The sequence below is a fragment of the Oncorhynchus tshawytscha genome, linkage group LG27, assembly GCF_018296145.1.
Source record: "Oncorhynchus tshawytscha isolate Ot180627B linkage group LG27, Otsh_v2.0, whole genome shotgun sequence".
Taxonomy (NCBI): domain Eukaryota; kingdom Metazoa; phylum Chordata; class Actinopteri; order Salmoniformes; family Salmonidae; genus Oncorhynchus; species Oncorhynchus tshawytscha.
The window spans coordinates 11661305-11687676 of record NC_056455.1 but is presented as its reverse complement, the minus strand read 5'-3'; the positions used below and the strand labels follow the sequence as shown (position 1 = coordinate 11687676).

Here is a 26372-nt window from a genome sequence, read left to right as displayed (position 1 = left end):
TCTCCCTTGATGTCATCTCCCAACATGGTGCCATTAAAAGCCACTTTTTTACTCCATTACACCTGCAATTGTTTTTAAATATCTCACTGCCCTAGATTTCATCATTTGAATTAGATTCGTTGTTCTTTTTAAAGGGAAAGCAAACCTAAGGTTCACTTCCTCAAAAAACTGGTTGATTCAATGTTGTTTCCACGTCATTTCAACAGAAAGATTCAATGTGATGACTTTAATTTCACGTTGAACTCACGTTAGTGGACAACTCAACCAAAAGTAAATCAAAACTAGACGTTGAACTGACGTCTGTGCTCAGTGGGTTTCCTCTGTCTCAACATGCCTTGTGATCCCTATTGTGATTTGTCATAATTCTCAACTATATTATCAATGCACAAAGGAAGGTGATCCCACTAACCCAATATAGCATAAATGGTACTGTGCATATCAAACGAAAACCCTTTGAGCATATGATAATTGGTCATTCGTAGTTCATCTACAAGCATGAGAATAATTGATTTGATTTAATCTACATTATTCAAACATTAAGACCTGTAAGGATTTCCGATAAATATTGAGGTTTACAGCGTTTGAGGTCCTGTCATTTTGCTCGATTTCATAGCCATTTTGATTTCCTTGCCACGTTTTATTATTGAGTGAACCAGCTGATTGAGGTGTTTGTGTTTTTTGTCAGGGCTCTAGCCCAGGTGATGCGCCAGCCTGGTCCAGGAGAACACTCAGAAGACATTGGAGTGCATGGACAGCACTATGACAACATGCAAGCCAACAGGGTACCTGCGAACAGTCTCCGTAAGTAGGCCTCTTCCATCCAATGTGTCATGTCATAGAGAGTAGCCACTACAACAACAGTTTGACACACATTGGAAAGTACAACCAGTGGTAAGATGCATAGTGTATTATGTGAAGCTCTGCAATGCATTGGGTATGGTCATGATTGAGATACAGAGATGGTATAAACAGGATGCCATCTGCAGAAGACTGAGGGTCTGCCTGCTGTGATCAGACCAATCATGCACAATCTTTACCTCTGTACACACACACACACACACAATGTTTCTAAACAGCCACTAGCAGTAAACCTTATCACGCAAGAGAATGTTGACATTTTCATTTTCATCAATTCTATGCTGGAGTCCTATTGAAGTGCCCAACAGTCTCCGATTGGTCTTTGTGGTTGTAGTGAGGCAGCTGTGAAATTCAAAAGGCTTTCTTCGCCACCACCCTTTGCCTTCCTGGCTCGCCTGATTTAGCTGCTCCAGATACGAGAGTTGTGAAAGAAGTCCATTTTGGAGAGTCCTGTGAGCTGCTGAAGCAATTACTCACAGCCTCAGTAATCATTTAACACACTGGGATAATTATCATCATCAACCGCTGCTGACTAACAGTAGTATAAGTCTTGCGCTGCTCCCCATCGCTTACAACTGGCTCTTTCTTTCTCATCCCTCTCTTTTTAGTCTCTCCCAAACAGGCCGGCACACATCTATACACAGACCCGCAAGAATTCACTCGCTCGCTCACTCACTCACTCACTCACTCACTCACTCACTCACTCACTCACTCACTCACTCGCTCACATGGATGATGCAGGATGTATTATTTTGTTATGCATCGCATGTCTCAGACTGCCGGTTGCAATCACACAGGCTTTAGCAACTAATGGCAATGGACAGACTTTTCCCCATTTGCTTGTTTGGAAGTGATTGTAACGCATGCCGTCTGTTGTTGGAGAGAAGTAAAATGACATGTTTACTTATGGCAGTGCATTTTTCCTGCTGAAAAGGAGTGTCAATGTTTGACATGAAAAACAAGCTGTTTGTTTGTGTGAGACGGACAAATCCAACTTGGAGAGAATAATAATGGGAATACTAGTTTTATGTTGACGGCATAAGCATATGGCAGCAGTGTGTTTTTTGTTTGTTGTCAAAAACTGACGTGGATGAGGCAGCCCTGGGTCAAGAGCCTTCACTTTGATTCTTGAGTGTAGCTTCCACCGATAATTGAAGCTTGTAGCTTGTATTCGCGTGAAGATCTGGAATATTTCTCTCGCATCCCTTGGGTAGGAATTACCAAAGGGATTGGAGACCCAGTTCTGCCATCAGGTGGTCTGCATGGACACACATTGGCATTGTCTCTCCTCACAGTAAAGGGAAGGATCCATACGTTTTCACACAATAGCACTGTGGATTGGAGAGGGTAGATGAGTGGAGACGTGGGTTCTGGGTAATCTCTTCCTTTGTCAGTGGCCCTCCCACCTCCTCCACACACAACACTATCTCTCTTAGTCCGTCACATCAAGTTGAAGCAACAAGGACCTCTTCAATCTCCACTGTGTCGGCTCACAAAAGGGATGTGTCATTTAGTGTGACAGAGCTTTTCAGGTGTCCCTAGAAGGCCAGGGATTGGGTGAAAGCAGTGTGTGATTCCACTAGAATTCAACACGCTGTTTTTTATTGGTTTGGTATAATGTGGGCATTATAGAATCAGAAGGAGCAGTTTGTCACTATTAAGGTGTGTGCTGTATTGGAACAGAGGTAGTGTTGTTTAGTTATGCTAACTGGAACCCTTGTTCAATAAAGTGGGATGACAGCACAGGTTTCTTTGAGCAGCTATTCACACTCGTTCCCACACTGACTGTTCTCTTGTAAAAAGTCACACAGGCAGAGCTGTGTCTTGCTGTTTCATGAGAAGACGTGATGGGTTATTGTATCCGTGTGAATAGCCTCACCCAGTGAGCTCCCTGTTGAAGATGTGGAGAGGCGCAGGGAGGTGTGCGAGAGGAGACACCCAGGTGTTGTGCTGTTAAAGAGCTGACTCCATGCAGGCTGAGCGGTAATAACCCAGAGAGTGGGGTGTGTGACTGTGCTGGGAGCAGGGCCATTTCATAGAGCACTGGGACTAAAAAAAAACTTTACATTACTGAGGTTCTCCAGTCTGAAATGCCATTAAAGTGCTTAAAGCCGCGAGTGCTGAGACTGACTGGCAGTCACATACTCTCAGTCAGCAACACAGTGTGTGATTGTTTTGAATTAGGTAACCCACTGGGTACAGCTTAGTAGACAGACATCAAGACAGGAAGTTGACAGGGCTTTTTATGGTAGCATGGTACCTCAGCCAGAATAGTAAGAAACCTCAGCCACTAGACTGGAGAGCATAATCAGGGTTGCTATAGTGGTGTAAAAAAATAAAAATAAAAAGACAATCAGAACAAGGGAAATACAGCATCAACAGAATCGGAATGGAATGAAACCCTTTAGGCTGAGGTGCCTGAAGAGTGTTATTCTGGTGAATGAATCTCATTATCACACATGTAAAGCAAGCACACTGCGCTAGCAGAAGCTCTCACTTAGACAGGCTATTCCACTAGATGTGAATTATGCAGGGTATCTAATCTAGTGAGGCTGATGTCCATGTATGTGACACCCCATGGCATACATTGACTGCCAAAGAGGACTGTCTGTGTGTGAACTGTGTCTTGTGAGAGAGTAGCGCTCTGAAGAGGTGGCAGCACAAGTAATTAGGTTAATGTGAGGCTGCATGTGTTTGAGTAACATCACCTCCTGGGTTTTCAATCTGATGTTATATTACACTGAACACTTGCTGCATTGAGGATTCAATTGAAAGAGCTTACTTGTGTCAATATCAAGGTATCTATTAATTAAAAATAATGTGTTTTTTCTTGATGTTGTTATCTGCATATTGTGCTTTTTTGTAATTGCAACCAACTTAGCAAAAATGGGTTGATTCAACGTTGTTTCCAAGTCATTTCAACCCCAAAACTCAAATGTGATGACATTGAATCAGCGTGGAAAACTGATTGGATTTGCAAAAAGTCATCAACGTCAGGGAATTTAGTCTTTTTTTCAATTAACTTTTAACCTAAATCCAATGACAGGATGACATTTTTGGTTTATTTCACATGTAATTCAAGTTAGTCGATAACTCAACCAAATGTAAATCAAAATCAGACGTTGCACTGATGTCTGTGCCCAGTGGGAAAGCTTTCTCCCATTGCAATGGCCGTAGACCCAATACATTCAGTACTCAGTACATTCAAGTAATGAGGCCTTTGTCTCAAAGACCAATTTTGAAATGTTCATTAACCCTCGTCAGACCTTTAATTGATTATGAAAGAACTGTGTTATGATTAGACCATGGCTATGATTTTTTTTAAAGCGCTTTGACATTCACAATACAAAAAGTCCCCTCTTTTATACAAGAAGAGTCAGTGGTTTCCAGTGCTTCAGATCATACATGCTATACAGACCCTTCAGAAAGCCCATAATGACAAACTGAAAACATGTTTTTAGACATTCTTGCAAATGTTTTTAAAATGAAATACAGAAATATCTCATTTACATAGGTATTCACACCCCTGAGACAATACATGTTAGAATGACCTTTGGCAGCGATTACAGCTGTCAGTCTTTCTGGGTAAGTCTCTAAGAACTTTGCACACCAGGATTGTACAATATTTGCACATTATTCAGCTCTGTCGAGTTGGTTGTTGAACATGGCTAGACTGAAATGTTCAAGTCTTGCCATAGATTTTCAAGCCGATTAAAGTCAAAACTGTAATTAGGCGCCTCAGGAAATTCAATGTCATATTGGTAAGTAACTCCAGTGTATATTTGGCCTTGTGTTTTAGGTTATTGTCCTGCTCAAAGGTGAATTTTTCTCCCAGTGTCTTTTGGAAAGCAGACTGAACCAGGTTTTCCTCTAGGACTTTGCCTGTGCTTAGTTCTATTCCATGTATTTTTATCCCCAAAAACTCCCTTGTCTTTACCGATTACAAGCATACTCATAACATAATGCAGCCTCCACCATGCTTGAAAATATGAAGAGTGGTACTCAGTGATGTGTTGGATTTGCCCCAAGCATAACACTTTGTATTCAGGACATAAAGTACATTTCATAGTGAAATCCCTGAGTGGTTTCTTTCCTCTTCGTCAACTGAGTTAGGAAGGACACCTGTATCTTTGTAGTGACTGGGTACATTGATACACCATACAAAGTGTAATTAATATATCAAATAAAATATTAATTTAATCCATTTTAAATTCAGGATGTAACACAACAAAATGTGGAAAAAGTCAAGGGGTGTGAACGCTTTCTGAAGACACTGTATATGGCTCAGGTGGTTTCCATTCTGATTCCCTTATGTCACATGATGGTACTAATACATATGGTGCCAATATGCATGACATCTCCATGGAAACGAAGGTATGACGACCAAGTGGCATGTCCATGGATTTTTGCTGTTGTAGATCAAATAGACAGGAGCAGAAAAAAGGGATTGTTGTTGAATTACACTAATTTAAGAGGCAGAATACATTATATCTGACTGAATTCATTTCCCCACAGTGGCAAAAGGACCCTGATTATACACTTGCAGTTTGCTGTTACACTGTCAACTCCTATAGGATTGTGCATGCCTGTATCCTTGGCAATCTCACACAATTGTGCCGACACTGATTTTTCTCTGCTCCTTTCAACTTCAGACTGAACTGATAAAAAAATACTTTTATCTAGGTGAAATTCCCCTGAGGAAAACCATACATATAGACATTTAAGGCACCCTTAAATATCATAATAATCATTCTTTGAGGGAAATACTAATAATGAATGAACATTCCTAATAGGCAGCTTAGTTCTTTGTTTTCATCACATCAACTGTAGAATAAGCATTTTCTTTGGTTAATGCTGCCACTTTCTCCTCTTACATCGAAACGCACCAAAGTAGAGTACGGAAATGTGTGGACAAGTTAGTATCTTTCAGAAAACGTCTGCCTGGTTGTCACAGGCATATAGTGCCCTGAACATCAAGCCTACTGTACCTCAAGGTATGCCTACGAGATGAGTTTTCTCCTTCAGCTGAAATGATTATTATTCACTTTAATGAATTCAGGCGTTCTTGGTGCTGCCATGACAGGCGAATAATTAATCATTCTTTAAACAGAGACCCCTTTTTTTCTTCCGTGCCCCCTCCTGGAATAATGATCCGTTCATTACCAGCCAGCCGACATGTTGACAGGTAGGTGGTGGACTGCCTAATGGCATTTTTGAGTAGTTCAATAACATGGGGGGTTACTGCAGATACCTTAGATCACTTGTTCTGAATATCCTCACACTACTCAGGATACTCTGCCTCCCTGCTGGCTGGTGATTGGGAAATTACACAGAGGGCCTGTTGGGTGTTCTAACACATCCAATGTAATGTAATATTAATGTCCACTGAGAATGGTCACAGCTTCAAAGGGGGCTTTCTTCACTTACTCCTTAAAGAGGGTTCTTTGGTCATCTTGTCTTTGTTGGCTAGTGTTGGCAAGCCCCTCTTAAGTGGTAAGTGTTTAAGTTTACTCCCAGCTAAATGATGAATATCATAGTATCCACAATCTACAATACTATAGGAAACACATCACTCTGAAAAATATATTGCTGTTTTTGACCATACAATGCTTGTCATAGTGGTTGTGAATATTACTGTTCTTCCATTACTCTTTTGTAATTATTACTAGGTCAGCAAAGACAGAGGTAGTTCATGTCAACAGACGACCAGACGTTTCTTGTAACAAATGGATGCTTTAGGGGAAAGAAATGGTCATTGTCAGAAGAGAAACCCAAACAATCACAACCATGCATCTTACAACCTCAAAACCACCAGACTTTATTAGTCCAGGAGACCATGATTTCAGGAGCAGCACTTTGAGTTCAGGAGCAGCATAGTAATACCCAGTCAACCTTCAGTCATTGTAGTACAGTAGCATTACATCTCTACTGGGTCTGGTAGTTCTCTCTTTGTAGATAATGCCTCAGTTGTACAACAACATACCTCCCATGTTATTTCAATTTTCATGGCAGGTTGGCATCTGGTTGCAACTAAATGGGTTGTGCTCTGTTTTTTGCCCACAGGAAAATCTATCACCGTCTCTGTCGTTTTGATGTATTTGAGGACATCAAGGTGTGGCTTTCATATATGCGTGCGCGCACGCGCGCACACACACACACACACACACACACACACACACACACACACACACACACACACAGAGAGACTATATTGTTACGAGATAAACAAAGACACAAGTATCTAATTTTGTGAACTGGAGATGAGAGGTAAATAATTGCACCGGCAGCAACAGCAGCACTAGCTATGTGACTGAGCCCTCTTCAGTTGGTTGGTAAGCGTTCAGGAGATTAATCCCCTTGTTCGGCTGCAGTAGTATGTGAGATTCAGGAAAACAGGGCAGCACAGATGGATTTGTAACATTAGATCAACTAGCTACAACGGACAGATATTACAATAGAACAACTAAGCCTGTTAGCATACAAAGTGTCCTTTCTCCCAATCAACAGAAAAAGCCTTCAGAAACACATGACAAAATCCTGTACCCTGTATACAGAATATAGTCTGCTATATCCCTGAGATTATAGCCTTGAGAATACATTGTCGGGAGACAACGCTTTGTGCTTCTTTCCCATATGTGTTGAGGACTGCTGTTGTTTTGACTGCACAACAGCTCCACTAAAATGGTTATTTTCTCCCTGGCGTTTTGCTTCTGTCTCTTTGACTCACTTCTGGGCAGGGGGTAGAGTGGTGTGTCTATGGGGCACAGTCCTGCGCCTGTTCCCCTCCTCGTCCCCTAGCCATGTCTGGCACTGTCAAGTGTACCCATGCCTGGGCTGCCTCCCTAGGATAGATACTGCCTCTATGGCAGGGGTTGTGGGTGCCTGGTTGGCACTGAGTGAAATGGTCCAGAGAGAGTTCTCACATGTGTCAGCGTCACAGATGACACAATCCTCTCAGACAGACAGGGCTTTGTTCTAGTTCCCTCTCCTCTAGTTGCCTCTCCTCTGGGTGGGTGGCTGGCTGGCTGGCGGCTAGGCTACACTCCACTTCTGTCCTGTGTGCTGCTGGGGCCATCTTGGCCACACGCACTGTCCTGTCCCTCTCCTCTAGGCCTGCCTGTGTGAGCAAGGGGCACCTGTGGCCACTTGGCCTCTTTTCTCTCTAGGCAGCCAGCCGAAGAGAAGAAAGTTCTCCCTTGCTGCCAACACACACGGCCGGACGGTCTGGCAGGCCCTTTCCCCACAAGACAGTGTCACAGGAAACTGTATTTAAATGGATTACTACTACCTACAATGAATGGAAAACGGTTACAAATCAACACCTTTCTTTCCAGTTACATGCCTGTTTTTTAACAGGGCATTTTGTATCTCTTTCTTTTTATATCTGCCTTGCTGAATGGTTTTAGACAAAAGAATGCTGTGATCATTTTGAGACACTTTAGTTAAGCTTCCGCCTAAGGGCCAAACCTTTAAAAGTACTGGTGCTGCATACTAATACTGTAGTTCTATATCTTTGTTGGTACCTGACATGAATGATAACACCTTGTCAAGCTCGCAGGTTGAGAAGAGAAGCTTGATACAACAAGGTTGAAAAGTGAGATGAGGGTTTACTCCCACTAATGGAATACAAATTAAGTTCTCTCTCGTCTAAATTAAATGATTTAATGTACCATAAGTAGCACATGGCATTATGCAAGCACTTGGATGAGCAGATAGTGATTAGCTTTTGCATTGCTGTGGGCATATTATTTATTGTGTAGAAGTCACATTTGTGTCTGTACTATAGACGAATGAAACACACACTTGCACACCATGCACAGACAACTTTGACCCAGCTGGTGGCATGGAGAGTACCATTATCACAAATACCATCATGTAGGGTTTTAAGTAGTTCACCCAGACCACAGCACACACATCTTAATGCACAAAATAGTGAATATGTTGTATCTATATTTAATGTACCTTTTGCAAATCGTTATTCTGTGCTTGTATTTTTACCTAACTGTTTACTGAATTATCCATTCATAAAGCACACACAATGGTGCCACTGTAATGAACAAGTTTGACAAAATAACTGTGTTGTCCATCTAATATACTCTTAGCATAGGGGAACGTCAATTTCATTCAGTAATACAACAAGACAAAGCTTATACATTAGATTTACTTAGTGCCTGAATATAAATTCATTAAATGTTAATTTCATGCCGGCTTTTTATGTGAGTGCAGCAGAGCCTGTTCTCCCTCAGCAGATAAATAATGGGAGTATGAACTGTTGCTCATGTGGGTGTTGCCAACTGGTTAATGTATGAACTATGGAGACAGGCCATTGTAAGTTGGAGTTTCCATTACTTAGTTGGCGTAGTCAAACTTGCCTCCGGAGAGAAACCTGTTCACCTAGTTTGCCAATCAAGCCATAAACATCAACATTTACATAGTGAAGTGTTGCCCTCAATAACACTCCTGAGTCTGGAAGCGTCGGCTACATTTCAGAGGTGAGCTGATGAATGCGTATGAATTTAAGGTAATGGAAGCAGGTAGAGCACAGAGAAGGAGTGAACAATGCTCCGAGAGAGGAGAAGAGAGGAGGCGGTATTGATTCTTCTGCTGCTTTACCTCACAGTGAGCTCCACCTGTCAGATTGGATTACACAGACAATGGCTTTCCTCAGTCTGTAGGAATTCAGATACTGTTTTTATGCCATCGTCTGCACCCAGATCGGTTATGTTCCATCCCTGCATATGCCTATTTTATGTAAATTACAACTGAGGAAATTCAACCTATAAAATGACCTGTCAAGTCATATTTTACCCTGGTGAGTCAAAGGTTTTTCTCATCAATCTTCAAGGCCTGGCTATTAATCGCTCAGCTTGTCCAACCTTTGAGTATAAAGAAGAAAAGCCAAGGGCTAGACACACATTTACATGGAATATAGACTTCTTCCATCAGGGCAAATAAGAGTGACTGACTGACTTTCTTCTTGCACACTGTCTAATACCCTGTAAATCCGTCTAGCAGAGGTAGGTTTCTGCGAGAGGCTCAGTGTTAAATGTCACACTGACTATTCTAGACAAATTCATTTGTGAAAATCAACATCAAATACTGACAAACTGTGCAAAGCATTGAAATCTCATTCCTTGCAGTAGGTATATTATTTTCTGTACATGCTTATTGAATCTGAAATGTTTCAATGCAACAAAGCAATGCCAAATCATCTGATGAAACTACAAGCGTGCATCAAATATGATGAAGTATTGCTAATAAATTATACAGTACATGTTATTGGAGGTCTTAGGACAAAATCCTTCTGCAGACTTTCACTCCCCAATTGGAAATAACCTATGAATGAGAGTGCCCTTCCCATTGTAGCATCCAGCTCCCAAAATAAACTCTTGCATTTTTTATGAGTTCTTGGAAGGTATCTGTATCTGTAGTGTTGATTCACTTCTCCAGCAACAACCTTTGAGTCTTTAACCTTACAAAAGTTTTCACAAATGGACCACTTCTAACCAGTGGCAGACAGTTGGAAAGTGAATTGAAGTGGGACTCCAGTAATTTAGAAGGAACTGTGTGTAAAGAGGACCAATGTCTGGCAGATTAAATGGGATTTTATCCATTGTACACAGACAATGGATTGACAGATGTATTACTCCTTAAATTAGCAGCTCAATGCCAAAGTAACAGCTTGTACTTCAGATTTCCACATTTCCAGAGGTGGGGTAATTTCAGGGAACAATGATTCTTGAAAATCACTCATTGTTTTCACCTAGTCACAGAGCCATACCTGAGCCGCTATTAGCAGGTGTAGTGAAAGAGCTGTAAAGCTTCCCTGTATGTCTTTTAATGAGACAACACAGATCATTTCATGCTCCTTTACAAAGTAATTAGCACAGCACAGAAACATCTATTTGACCGGTGGGAAATTAGCTTCTAATTAGCCTATTTCACTATTATTATATTTTTTATTATCATGGAGAGGCTGCACCATGGCATAGTGGATTCTAAAAGTTGATACTTGTTAAAACTTGTACCATCTCTTATTTTTCAGTGGCAGAGGAGAGTACATTAGTCCCTTTGAAGTGGTGCTGACAGTTGTTTCATGTTTGGTTCACGCCTCCTGTCCCTGACCTTATCCTCCCACTTTTGAACTCTTGCTACACTATCCTCTTTCATATTAATTGGACTCGCTAAGGAAAATAAACACCTTCCCTATTCTTCATTCAAAAGCATCTTCTCCTCTCTTTAAAGTACATTGTAGTTCTGTGCAATGGTCTCTTCCTCTTTAAACCCTTGTCTTTTCCCACAGAAAACACTGGAACGTTTCAACAATCATCATTCATTCATGCTGGGGTCCCTCCAGACCTCTGTTGAAAGCTCTACTCCCCTGTTGTTCCGAACCATCTCCTATTGGAGCGTATCTATTGGGACCACTGTGCAGCCGGGGGAATATGTTTCCAGGAGGCAGTGCAGTATTTCATAAGAATTTCCAACAATTTCTGATTATCATAGTCAGTAACCCTCATGGAACCTTTAGGTCCAAATCTGGTGGGCAAGTTGCTAGGGTAGTTTCTTTTCCCGTTCTTCACATTTATTCCCCTGTGGATAAGCATGAAATAAACATAGAGGATCGATTTCATCATTTATTTTTATGAAAACAAAAGTTGATTTTGAACTGCAATTTTATTTTGCAGTTGATGCTGTTTTTTCTGGGGATACGTTGATTTCATGCCGTCCATTCCTGCATTTTGGTTCTGAACTTCTGAAAGATCATGCAACTTTTCTTATCGTGAAACATATTTCTCTTTCCTCTCCAACCAAAATGGATTAATGCACCTGCTGTTGGCTACAGCAATCTTGGCCCGGCTGTCAGACTAGTCAGACTAGACATCTTTGCTTACATCGCTGCTGCCTTCAGCCTTTCGGACCTGTAGATCCAGCGATGATTGTGTTCATCATCTGGAGAAGAGAAACCTTCCAGTGGCTACTGCTGAGTCATGAGCCAGGAAGCATGCGTAACTAAAGCTGGCATATTCATTAAGTAACTGTCTGGGAAAAATAGACTAGAATCCAATCAAATCGCCTGCCAGCCAGGAAGACGAGGAGAACAAAAGCTCTGCTGACATTTCAGCGATAGCTGACATCTCTTCCCTGACGAATGGTCATTGCTACCAAGACCCGGTTTCAAATCAGAACATCTATTTCAGTCCACTTGGCATCAGTCTTTTCCCAGACAGAACCATTTTTGCCTAGATTTGATTTGATCCATTTCTTTCACGGCTCATTGTCCGCTGTCCAAAGCAGATGGTCGTGTTCAGCTAAATGTGTAAATGCAAATGTATTTAGGATATTAGTTGTGGAGCTAATTAGAATGGAATATTGTGCACTAGTTGCCGCACTGGCAAACAGGGTTCCACGTCCACTGACCTCCTTATCGAATAACTAACATGAAACCGAGCAAAAGAGGCTCTTTGCTTTTCACACTGTGGTGTGCGTGCCTGATTAGATGTTGCATGGCAACAATAAAATTAGGTATTATAATGCAACAGATCTTCCAGATAAGACATTTTTATTTGATTGAACCTGTATTTTATCATCACAATCATTACAAACATTGACGTTGACTACTCAGCGATCGTCATGTCTGTATTCTCCCCTCATCCCATGAGTGCAGCAGAGAGATGCATGTGTACAGTAGCATACAGTTCAATCAAGATGTAAATCCTATAATGCGAACTGCTTGGTAAGATTTGGGGCATAAGTAATGGGGATTGTATGTCCTTTTCACCTTATTATCCTCCCTTTGGCAATCTACCGAAGTGTAAACTTGCCAGAGAAATCTGCTCTCAGAACATGTTGACCTGTTGACTTGCAAACGAGTCGTTAAGTTGTTAATTGGCCTCAGTGTGCCTCCGCAAATATGCCATTCATCACAGCCAGTTATTATGTATGACATACAAGTTGACAGCCTGTTTTGATCATCATGATTGGGGAAGCAAAGGAGGGTGGTCACACTGCAGATATGATTGAATTCTGGCCATAATTATTGTTAAGTATATGTGATACTACTATACAGCATTTATCATAGGTACGACTGTATGTTGTTATTGTGGAACCTAGAGCATTGATACTAATTGAGTACTGCGCCTGCGCATGAACACACTGTGCTCGAACTTGAGTTTGAACGAGAAAGTCATGTCAACGTTATCTCTGTTTCGAGTATAATTTATTACGGTTTGTGTCGTAGTAAGAACACAACAACTATATATCAAAAAAGCATTCACACTGGAGTAAATGTTGCCAGTTCCTCTACTACTGAACGTTCATATCTGTGAGATGAGTAACGAACTGGAGGTTCTCATCTCTATTTCCTAAAGCAGACGTTTATAGTTCGTCATTTATCTCAGTCTCAAAAGGTACAGCCAAGGTAACTCCTTATTCATGTACTCTTTTTAATGAATACTTGTTCACTATAAATAATATCTGAATGACCTGTCTTTTGATTAATCATAATAATAATAAACAGTTACTTAATATTGTTTGTATATTACTGTTACGAATCCCTTTTGGCCCGACAGTCTAGGGGGGGGGGGGATGATAACGAGACCCGTAACATAACTCATGCAAATTATGATAGTGAAAAAGTAAGAGTGAGAACCAAATAACCACAGACAACTAAATTACCGTAAAACACTCATGGTTTATTTGAAAACACACGGTAATGGGGGGAGCAGGAAAAGGGGCTGCGCTGGACCCAAGGAAAGAAATAATAAGTATCCAAAAACACCCCTAAGCTAGACTAGCCTATTTCAACAACAGCTAACTAACTAACCAAAAATACAGTGGGTGGTCCGCCCAGTTCTAACTAGTGTTTTTATACAAAGTATTCCTACGGGTAATGTATGCCCATGTATGTCTTGGTTCCCCCTTTTCCCACCATCAAACACCATAACAAAAACAATCATCACAGGTGGGGACAAGGTGATATGGAGGTGCTAAAACAAACAAGAGCACTACCGAGAGAATGTATGAAATAGAGAGATTTGACAGAGAGATTGAGCTCTAGAGGAAACATGGGACAGGGTTTTTAAACCAGGAAAAGGGGATGTGATAGGGTAATGGCAATAGGAGGCGTGTCTTCTGATTGATGATTGATTGGTGACTGATTGGGGAGTGATGATTGCCACCTGTGAGTGGAGAAGGAGAGAAAAGAACACAGAATACACACACACACACACACAGGATACCTAAGAATAACACACACAGGATACCTAAGAATAACACACACAGGGCCCATAAGAAGTCAGATCATTATTTTCCATTTTTCTAACCGGTGTTATTTACAATTTGTAGTAGCCTTCAAATGAATCCAGAACTTCAAGCAGTGCTGGACCATTCTATTTTACTTGTTGAATGTGTGGTCATACATAGGAAGCTATTGTTACGAACAGCATTTCGTGCCATAGGTTCAATCTGCTGCTCAACAGATTGCTTGTACTTTGAAAACTCATTAGTGTTCTCAACATGCCCAAGCAGCAGTTTATGGGCACTTACAATGTCTACTACAATGACTCTACTCTCTCAAGGTCCTGGTATTGTTCCTCACATTGGGCTGTGGACATCAGTCATGGAAGAGAGTTCTGTTTACATGTGCAACATGAATACGAATTACAACTGAATGGATGTACAGTATTACCTTGACTAATCAGTAACTGCTACAGCCAAACTGGGGGAATGCATTTGATGGAACTCTGCTATTACACACAATATCAATATTGAGCTATTAGTTAACTTTACATTATTGATATTCTACTGTAGATAGCTACTGTAGTATTCCTGGAGTTATTAAGGTTCACCGTCCCCCAAACTGACACCTGGGCGTGGGTGCAGTCTGCTGTCTCCTGATCTCCTTTGGGTCCTGCGGGGCCAGTTGAAAATGATGCCCACAACATCTGGTTGCTCTGCCATGCCAGCAGGCAGGGGGCCAGCCAATTTGCCATGGTTCCATGCTCTCCTCAATTAAGCAGATGTCTGCATGCTGGATGCTGGATTAGTACCATTTTATAAAGAGCAGTCATCACACACTCTCTCTCCAGCTGAGTCCCCAGGGAGGGCCAACCAGCACAGGGTGCAATGTTACCAAGGATCTGAAACAAGTACCTCTGTCCATTCTTATCCATCCGTCAAATTGATTTCTATCAGTCCTATTGAGAGACATATCAGCTGGGGGCTGAGCTACGCTGCTGTTGGTTTTGGCTGAGACTTGGTTGGAGGAAACCAAAGCAATTCTATTGGGAGAGGATTAGCACAGTGAGCTGGCTAGAGGGCCATCTAGCTCGGAGCGATGGACGGTTAATGATTTGTATCCCGGGGCTAACATGAAGAGAATATAACAATTGTGTTGGCAGGTCAATGAGATAGACCCCACGTAGGCAGCTTACACTATCAGGTCTTGACTTCCACAGCTTTCTTGGGAGACACCAGCTCTTACATCTCACCACTGACAGGAAGGAAGAATCACTGATTTCAAAAATTCTGCTGATAGCCCTTTCATGCAGCCAAATTAGCTAGTGGCCTCATGGGTGGAATGTTATTAATATTTTTCATAATTTCAAAATCTCTATAAAAAAATAATAATTAAGTAACCAAAAATCTGGTGTTTCTAGGTCAATGGTCTTATGTGATGTATATAAAGTGTAATATTGGGATGCCAACTCAAAATGTAATCTCAATCACTCAGATGGAACATCAATATTTAATGACATGTTTTACTTTTTCTGCCAGACTGACATCTCTCTCTCTGCCATCTTTCTCTTTCTCTCCCTACAGAGGCTAACCAGATGAACAGCGTGGGTCCAGGATCATCACTAATGCCAGGCTTAGGGTCTCCTCCCCACCCCTACCCTTCCCTGGGACAGATCCCTAGCCCCTATGAGCAACAGCAACCTGGGAAAGAGCTCAATAAGTACGCCTCCCTCAAGGCTGTCGGTAAGAGACACACTTATTGCTCATTCTAAGATCTGCGGATATGGGAATACAGGAATAAGCGCTGAGCTGCTTCTCTGATTAACTTCATAATCAAAATAGCTAATCAGATTTCATCAGCTAATCAAAAGGGGTAATATATAATTTAATCATAATTTCAAATCTAATGAAATGCATATATTTCACAGTACAATATAAGAACCAGTGAAACCTTTGGAGACACCTACTGATTTAAGGGATTTCCTTTAAAAAAAACTATTTTCTATATTGTAGAATAATAGTGAAGACCTCAAAACTAGGAAGTAACACATGGAATCATGTAGTAATCAAAAAAGTTTTAAACAAATCAAAATATATTTTATATTTGAGATTCTTCAAACCCTTTGCCTTGATGACATTTTTTCACACTCTTGGCATTCTCTCAACCAGCTTCATGAGGTAGTCACCTGGAATGCATTTCAATTAACAGGTGTGCCTTGTTAAAAGTTAATTTGTGGAATTTCTTTCCTTAATGTATTTGAGCCAATTAGTTGTGTTGTGACAAGGTAGGGGTGATATACAGATGATAGCCCTATTTGGTAAAATACCATATGGCAAGAACAGCTCAAGTAAGCAAAGAGAAACGACAGTCCATCATTACAATTTAAAACATGAAGGTAAGTCAATCTGGAAAATTTGAAGAACTTTGAAAGTTTCTTCAAGTGCAGTCGCAAAAACCATCAAGTGCTATGATGAAACTGGCTCTCATGTGGACCGCCACAGGAAAGGAAGACCCAGTGTTAAACTAATGCTCTGCAGCAGAGGTATTAGACTTAACTGCACCTCAGTTTGCAGCCCAAATAAATGCTTCACAGAGTTCAAGTAACAGACACGTCTCAACATCAACTGTTCAGAGGAGACTGCGTGAATCAGGCCTTCATGGTCGAATTGCTGCAAAGAAACCACTACTAAAGGACACCAATAATAAGAAGAGACTTGCTTGGGCCAAGAAACACGAGCAATGGACATTAGACCAGTCGAAATCTGTCCTTTGGTCTGATGAGTCCAAATGTGAGATTTTTGATTCCAACCGCCATGTATTTGTGATACGCAGAGTAGGTGATGATCTCCGCCTGTGTGGTTCCCACCGTGAAGCATGGAGGAGGAGGAGGAGGAGTGATGGTGTGGGGTGCTTTGCTGGTGACACTGTCTGTGATTTATTTAAAATTCAATGCACACTTAACCAGCATGGCGACCACAGAATTCTACAGCGATACGCCATCCCATCTGGTTTGCGCTTAGTGGGACTATCATTTGTTTTTCAACAGGACAATGACCCAAAACAGACCTCCAGGCTGTGTAAGGGCTATTTGACCAAGGAGAGTGATGGAGTGCTGCATCAGATGACCTGGCCTCCACAATCACCCGACCTCAACCCAATTTAGACGGTTTGGGATGACTTGGACCGCAGAGTGAAGGAAAAGCAGACAACAAGTGCTCAGCATATGTGGGAACTTCTTCAAGACTGTTGGAAAATAATTCCTCATTAAGCTGGTTGAGAGAATGCCAAGCGTGTGCAAAGCTGTCATCAAGACAAAGGGTGGCTGCTTTGAAGAATTCTAAAATCTAAAATCTATTTTGATTTGTTTAACACTTTTCAAATCAAATCTAATGAATTTTATTTGTCACATGCGCCGAATACAACAGGTCTACACCTTAGAGTGAAATGCTTAAAAACAAACAAAATAGCACGGTTGGTTAAGAGCCAATAAAAAGGCAGCCATCCTCTCAGGCGCCATTCTTATTTGTTTGGTTACTACCTGATTCATGTGTTATTTCATAGTTTTGATGTCTTCACTATTATTCTACAATGTAGAAAATAGTCAAAAATAATGGTACAGTATTTATTTGGCCATCTGTTAAATTGAAGGCATCTCTCTCATAAAAGAGGACGTGAGGATTATAAATATCAGCCGAGATCTCAAATGAGCATACGCCTCTGAAGTGTCGAACTTCCATGTAATCACACTCAAATGACATGATTAAATGTGGGCTAATTAACACAATGGAGATCTCAAATGATGAGCAAAAAAAAAAACAAGCAGCTAGTGTAGATATGTTCTGCTGCCTGCTGGAATGATCAGTTAGCCTGGTCTCCGTCTCCATGCTAGCATGCTGTATGGTTACTTACTGAGAGACACTGTTTATGTGACACTTTCCGTTTAAAGACCTCAAAGAAAGAGAGGCCCTCAACCAAAATATTTACACTGTGTAAACGTTTTATTTCAAATTAGACAGGATAACAGATGTGGAATTTTGCCTTTCAGAAAGGGAGGACAATAGCCTACCTTTTAGGAAAATTACTGTAAGTGAATTTGTCTCTCAAATTTCATGTCTCAAGGCTTGTCCATTGTTTTGCCTTTGTTGCTCTTAGGCGGCAATGAAAACCGTTTAAAAAGAAAGAAAGTTCTGTATCACCTATAGTTTTGCTGCTGCAAATCATGAATGAGGAACCTTGTGAAATGTTGGACAGTCACTGTTACAGTACCAAAATCAACTAGTGAAGGTCTACATTGAGAGTCAGATCGTATTGACCACAGAACTGATATTAGGATCATGAAACCATGTCTCTTCAGTTATCCTTCAACATTATATTGGAAAATAGATTTTCTATAACATTTTGAGAGGGAAACTATAATAAATTAAACATCACTGCTTGACCCACCCCTTGCACCGGGGAAAAGCATTATTTACTGCAATGTGTCTTATGCCTCACCTCTCAATTCCCTGAGTGCTAAATCCAAGGTTTGGGAAATGATCAACCAAAACCTAGCAATCAATTATTCTCTCCCGCTGTCCCCCCCAGTGATTTTGTAAGGTCACAGAATTGGATTTCTCACAGACATTTACAATCTGAACTGGCTAACTTATAAAGGAGCGGGAGCCCCATCAGGGAGGTGTCTGAAGACATTTTGGATCTGCCTGCCGCTCTTCTGGCTGTAAACACTAGGCTAATTATTTCTCATGCCATTCTCCAAGAAAGCTGTAATTATAATTGAGTTGAACATGACAATTCTGCAAGCAGCCTTCTCTTTGATGCATTCATTTAGGATACAAGTCTACATGAAGATCTCTGCAAGTTCAGTATTGTGTGTATGCCATAGACAGTGAATTAGATTGGGATTCTAATTTATGTATGGCTGTCGTGTGCCAGGGGATATTGTTGATTTCCTCGTCATGTAGTTATGTCAGTGACATTCCCTGTTATCTTTGCCTCTCCATTTGAAGCTAAATGCCATGGTGCTGAACTAATGCCTCTGAAATTTAGAAAAAGGGAATGATTAATTAGGCTCACAGGAAAGCAATGTCTAAGCATGTTGACTTTATCTCTAAGGTTTTTTTTTACACTGATTGATGCTCAAACAGTCAGTCGTTTTCTCCGTAGACCAATAGGAGAAACAGGCGCGTGAGCTAGCAGAGCTGATAAACGCTCTATTTAATAAACCAGAGAGACAGGCATCAGAAACCAGCTCTGCTTCTGATGGGGAATTAAAAGAAGTGATGGAGACATATTTGATAGTGTTTATCACCCTAATTAAACAGGGGTCTCTTTATGGATTCGGCCCGATTCAACTAAAGGAACTTCAAAGCCCCTCGCCATAAATGGGGCTGGATGAGATGGCAGCTGTCAGAGTTGCAGAGGCACAATCCCACAGAGGATGGTGTGGCGGCGGGCATGTGGAACATTCACCAGATTCTCTCTGTGACATCATAGACAATCAGATGAAACTTCTCTGACTGCTGCTAATCTAGTGAAGAGGCGTCAAGCTGCAGACGGATCATTAGGGGATACAAAGACTGTGGTGAAACATACACTACCGTTCAATAGATTGGGGTCACTTAGAAATGTCCTTGTTTTTGAAAGAAAAGCACATCATTTGTCATTAGGAAACCCTTTTGCAATTATAGCACAGCTGGAAACTGTTGTCCTGATTAAAGAAGCAATAAAACTGGCCTTCTTTAGACTAGTTGAGTATATCTGGAGCATCAGCATTTGTGAGTTCGATTACAGGCTCAAAATGGCAGCATCATTAAATAGTACCCGCAAAACACCAGACTCAATGTCAACAGTGAAGAGGCGACTCTGAGATGCTGGCCTTCTAGGCAGAGTTGCAAAGAAAAAGCCATATCTCACACTGGCCAATAAAAATAAAAGATTAAGATGGGCAAAAGAACATAGACACTGGACAGAGGAACTCTGCCTAGAAGGCCAGCATCCCGGAGTCGCCTTTTCACTGTTGACGTTGAGACTGGTGTTTTTTGCGGGTACTATTTAATGAAGCTACCAGTTGAGGACTTGTGAGGCGTCTGTTTCTCAAACTAGACACTCTAATGTACTCCTCTTGCTCAGTTGTGCACCGGGGCCTCCCACTCCTCTTTCTATTCTGGTTAGAGACAGTTTGCGCTGTTCTGTGAAGGGAGTAGTACACAGCGTTGTACGAGATCTTCAGTTTCTTGGCAATTTCTCACATGGAATAGCCTTCATTTCTCAGAACAAGAATAGACTGACGAATTTCAGAAGAAAGCTCTTTGTTTCTGTCCATTTTGAGCCTGTAATTGAACCCACAAATGCTGATGCTCCAGATACTCAACTAGTCTAAAGAAGGCCAGTTTTATTGCTTCTTTAATCAGAACAACAGTTTTCAGCTGTGCTAACATAATTGCAAAAGGGTTTCCTAATGATCAATTAGCCTTTTTAAAGTAATAAACTTGGATTAGCAAACAAAACGTGCCATTGGATCACAGTAGTGATGGTTGCTGACAATGGGCCTCTGTATGCCTATGTAGATATTCCATAAAAAATCTGCCGTTTCCAGCTACAATAGTCATTTACAACATTAGCAATGTCTACACTGTATTTCTGATCAATTTTATGTTATTTTAATGGACAGAAAGTGTGCTTTTCTTTCAAAAATAAGGACATTTCTAAGTGACCCCAAACTTTTGTATCTAATGAGAGCTGCCCGGTGACTAGGGGATGGGAGGGAGAACAGAGGAATGAGTGCCTGTGGGGAAACTTATTAAACTGTTTGGGTTGAGTCTATATGAACCAATGTGGTCCCCTCCCTGCTCTCTGATTCTCTGATGTGTATTAAGCTGTGGGCCATTGATGTGTACGCTATGAAAGCACATTGTGCAGAGGGAGCTCTGTACTGCTCCTCTCTTGTTTGAGACGAGTCTCACTCTAATATGGCGTTGTCCGATCCAGAACATTGAGGCTGAGGCCGTTTGCCTCTCCCTCCGCCCACCAGGGTATCATAACAGATTAAAGGTCACCGGCAGGACATTTAATTAGAAAGTCTGAAATGTCACACAGGGAAATGACTAACGCTGTAGAGTATGGCGTTGCTCCACAATTAGTGACGGGATAATGTTTTCAGAACAGGTCTGCACCAGACTGGACATGTCAAATGACACCAAGTAACAATGTCAGTGGCTGTTATGGGCAAATTATGTCCGATAGTTAAAGGATATATTAAATATACTATAGAAATCAAGTAAACATTCCAGAATGCTCAGGGACATATTCATTTGCATATTACAATACAACTGTGCACACAGCCAGCTTTGAAAAGAGCAAACTCCCCAACCAGTCTGGAGGGGGTTGTTTACTATTAGCCAAAGCCTGCATGTTTCCAGATGATAATGGCATTGTTGGGAAAATCATTTACATTTATATTCAAATGGCATGATGATATACAAGACATATCAACAACATTCAACACGGCTCAGGCAAAATGTACTATTCACCTCAGTATCCTTTAAAAAACCTTTAGCTACCATGTTCTCAACTGTTCCTCACCCCACATGACAATATGTAATCTATACCAGTTTAGGATTATTATGTCATGTACATAAATATAGATTTGGAAACAGTCCAAAATCCTCAAATACTTCAATATCTCAACTAATCTAAATAAATCTCACCAAAGCAAAGACCTGAACATTTGCTATTGTCTGTGCATGACATTAACAAAATGGCTGTCATTCCAATATTTTTTCATTGATGTTTTTTTTTGCTCGTGTATGTGTGTATGTCTGTTTCCAGCGGAGAAGGTTAATGACAACTTCTACACCAACCGGCGGCACATGGTAGAGATGGCAGCCAAGGGCAGTCTCCCTATGCACCCGATGCATCGCATAGAGCAGGAGCCCAGCAACCCCTACAGCCCTCCCTTACAGCCTTCCCTAAAGCAGAACGGACACAAGTCCAAAAGCACCAAGGGCCACAGCAGCCACAGCAGCAGCTCCCATACCCTGGCCTATGGCTCCAACACCATCGCCAACCCGGGGATGCAGAAGAACTGGGACGGCTCAGAGACGGTGGGCCGCCGGCAGAGCCACGGCACTAAGAAACACTGCACCATAGAGCAGGTGAACGAGATGCACAGCACCTCGCGCAGCCAGCACTACATGCCCCCGCAGCCCTACTTTGTCAGCAACAGCAAGACAGAAGTGACTGTCTGATCTGAGAGCCCACCCCACCACCATAACCACTATAACCCCAGCTGCAAGAAAGAGAGAGAGCGCGAGAGCGAGAGAGAGAGCGCGAGAGTTGGTCAGAAGGTTGCTGTAGAGGCTGAAGTAGAACAGCGGTCCTGGATTGAGTGCCCCTCTCTAGGGATGCTGTGTGTCAACTAATGCGTGTGGCTGACTGTGCATGTGACAGGCATGTGTGGGACTCCTGCCAGTGGGGGGAGAGTGACCACAACAACATACTCCAAACCTCCAAGGTTTCGGTCATCACTGTATTGGTGATTATATTGCAACTTATAGAAACAAATCATATACTGCAAGTCAGACTAACATCAGTGAGCAAAGCATAGTAATGATTGACCTCTGATGGGACAGATTAGCCAGGATGAGCCTGGAGCCATGCCGCGGTGGAAGAGACTGGAACTGGACAAAAGCCCAGTGGCAATAGACTTTTCCTATTGTCAGTATTAACTGAGATCTCAAAGGGCCTGAAAATGTGTATCATCTCATGTAGTTTCCATTGAATCCGCCGCGGATAAGCCAGTAGGTTTAGATCTAGACGCAGTGGAGCAGAGGAGTGTAAAGGGATACATTGTTCTCCTCAACATTGATTAACATTTCCTCAGATGTTGTGTAGTGTATATACTGTGGGGGGGACTTGTTGGTAATGCTCATGCTCGGGAACCTCAGGCTCATGATTACATCTATCGGGAAACAGTGACAATTTCAGATTTGGACTGTATATTCTCCTTCAGAAACTACAGGGCATGAGGTGGATGAGACCAAACCAGTTCTGTAGCCACAACATTACACACACCCTACTCTGCTCTCTCTGATGTTAGGGCTGTGCCTTTCTCTGAGAAAACTATGAAATACTGTTCAAATCAAAGAGCTCGTCTTATAAACCATTGTCTAAGGTGTGGAATTTACTTAAATGTCTTCATCTTGCAAACAGGTCTACAACTGTCAGTTGAAAACGGTTACATCTATCATTTCACATTCTTTATTTCTGTTTCCATTCGACAATGCATTGTGTGTGCGTTTACCTTGGTACATTAGAACAATGATAGAGAAAACACAGAAGGAATTGTGTCCTTTCCATACATGTAACGTCACTGCCAATACATTTGTGAATATATTGCCTATATATTTATGATAACTCCCAAATTGATTAGCATGGGATTAATGTTGTGCAGTGGTGCCTGTTTCTCACCCACCTCCATCAATACTACCAAATCTTTACATGGCCTAGAGCCAGGCCCCCCATCTCAGACTGTTGTGGCAGTAGAAAACTACTGAGGGCTCCTTTACGGCTACCCAGAGAGATGTTAAAGGGTAGTAGATGTTCCTGAAACAGCCATAAAAAGGTACAGCCTGAGTAAATAGAGTGGATGGATTTAATTTAGTATGAGATCAAGCCCTGAATTAAAACAGAGAAGGTCCTCTGAAATCACCATGAGTTGATGTCATTGCATGCACAAATCAAACTAGCTTTCTGTAAAAGAGAAATTGCAATACGTTATGTACTAATAATTGTTTTTAAAAAATGGTTTCCCTATTTTTCTTATTATTATTTAAAAAAAATAAAATCTACAGTTTCATCAACTTTATAAGATATACACATAAAAATAAAATGTGTTCATTTTGAATATCTGGAGTAGCCTACTAAAACATCTGAGAGTACCCATGTACAAACACACAGGTCAAGATGTGCCTGTCTTTTCCATTGGGCTAGTTGTGCGTCATCAGATGAAAAATAGTACATTTTTCTCCCAACACTCCATTCTTGGGAGCCCACACGAGCGGCACAGTGCATTAGCATGCCACACTTACCAAAAAAAGTGTTTTAAATAAAGGGCTTCTGATGCAATTTGCCATGTGTTGCGTTTGTCACTGCCCACTGATTCAAGAGCAGCCCACACTTTGTCCGCATGTCTTAATCATGCCTCTCAACTTTCCATGGCTTTCAACTGTCCATTAGTCTGTCTGCCAGTGACAAAGTGGCTCTAATGGCTGGAGGAGTGACAGCCAGCAGCTTGTCGTTCATTCTCTTACTCACCACATGAGATCTGGTAAGAATAGCCGTGAGTCACATTCCCTACTTTTAGAACTTTGGAAAGCATTAGAGGTGGACAAAAAGTATTTTTATTTTGTGGTTGGTACAGTACGAAAAACTAGACTATGGGAACAATCCTCAATACTGATTTGCTAAGGCCTACTATACAATACGTGCTTGTATTTTTAACCACATTTGAACCAGATACTGTATGTATTGTATAGTCAGGCACACAACTATATGTTTTGAGTGTGTTATCACATTGTCAGTGAATCGTAATGCACCAATACTGTAGATTGCTGCAATATGCTAACAACCAACGCACCATCTCATTTCTCATAATAAATATGTTCAAACCTTTATTTTGCTATTGCATGACGAAACTCACAGTCACACAAACTGCAACACGTCGTATTGTTGTTTCATCACACAAGACACTTGTATGGAGAATTTTCTAGACTAGACTCGTCATATATGCTGTTTTTGGCATATATGCAACGCATATCAGTTCAACATTTGCACCAATAATACAGAAGACTTCAGAATACTAATGATGTGATGCAAAAAAATGGATGCATATTTGTGTATTACATTTTGTCTATACAAAACAATATCCAACAATGAAAATGGTAAGGAAAAATACTGCAAATTTGCATTGATTGCAAAAGGGCTGATTCTTTAGGTCATAAATATAGGGACATATTTAGTATGGCTGTACAGTACATAGTTAAGGTGATGTTTTGGTAGGGCCATAGAATAAGTCTGTGCCTTGTGTCCAAAAGAAATGTGCACCTGATTAATTGTCCAAATACTGACTGGTCTAGGAACAGATTGATGCCTAATATTATTACCGTATAGCATGATATGAAATCACTGTTCCACTTCAAAGGATCCTCTCAATATCAATATCATATCCAACAAGAGTTCATTTAAAAAAAAGTATAATCACCAGTATCTGGTTTCTCAGTGTTAAAACGTGCAGAATTCCACCGCTCCATTGATTGTAGATAGAGTGCACCTATTATACTGTTCCAGTCATGGAGGGAACCTAGAGTAACACTTATATGTGTAGTAGTGAAGTAGAACTCCCTCACTCAAATAGCTTCCACTGATATAATAGCATAAAACATGTACATGACGTGTAGATTAACATTCCAGCTGACTGGTCATCATGCTACATAATGGCATACTGTAAAGTAATAGCACAATGGCCATTGACTCTAAATCATGTCCTATGAAATTATTTAACTATACATGCAAACCTTGCTAATTTCTCAATCTAAATAAAAACATTCTCCACCTAATCCTCATTGAACTAAATTGTGCCCCTGGCTGAGGCTGAATTGCATGCATGATGCAGCTAGTGGTCTTGGTTCCAACCTTTAGGAGTGGGAAGACGATGGTGCTCTTTGTCAGTGGATCATGTTATTCGTGAAGCACAACTGATTTTGTATCCTAACAAAATGAAATATTACTTGTCATAAATGTATGTGCAAGTTGGGAAGCGCAAACTCCATTGTATTGTACACATCTAAAATCATATTTACAATAAATCTGTTTCTTCTCAAGATTTTTTTGTGGTGAGGTACAGTATATCCATGGTTGCATTATTTGAATGTTGCATTTCTCTTGATCTTACTATGATTAGGCTTTAGCTTAGAGGGCTAACACTTGTGTCACCCGACGCAAAGGAGACCCAGGTTAGAACCCAATCGGTCATTCATCCAGTCAGCATTTCTAGTGAACATACAAGAGGCTGCATAGATCATCGTAAACTTGCAGAAATTCCTTTGAACAGCATCCACTTGCAGCCATTCAGTCTAGACTGATTCTGTTCCCATTCATTCAATTTAGCTAATAAAACCCCAATCCCTTGTTCCCTGCAGTCAGAGTTAACCTGGCTGTCTAGCGTGATCATTTAGCAGCCCTGTTAGCTCATCTATCAGCCGGAGAAGAGCCCTGC

The 26372-nt window shown here is 41.2% G+C and overlaps 1 protein-coding gene across 1 annotated transcript in view; it reads left to right on the top strand.

Annotated features, from left to right (window-relative positions):
* Positions 1-25981, top strand: part of shisa9b (shisa family member 9b) — a 28075-nt gene extending 2094 nt beyond the window's left edge. The window contains exons 2-4 of the mRNA XM_024390279.2: positions 686-801; positions 15682-15840; positions 21926-25981. Coding sequence (XP_024246047.1) covers positions 686-801; positions 15682-15840; positions 21926-22344 — 694 coding nt within the window. The 3' untranslated portion in view covers positions 22345-25981. The remainder of the gene's footprint in view (positions 1-685; positions 802-15681; positions 15841-21925) is intronic.
* The last annotated feature ends 391 nt before the right edge of the window (positions 25982-26372 follow it).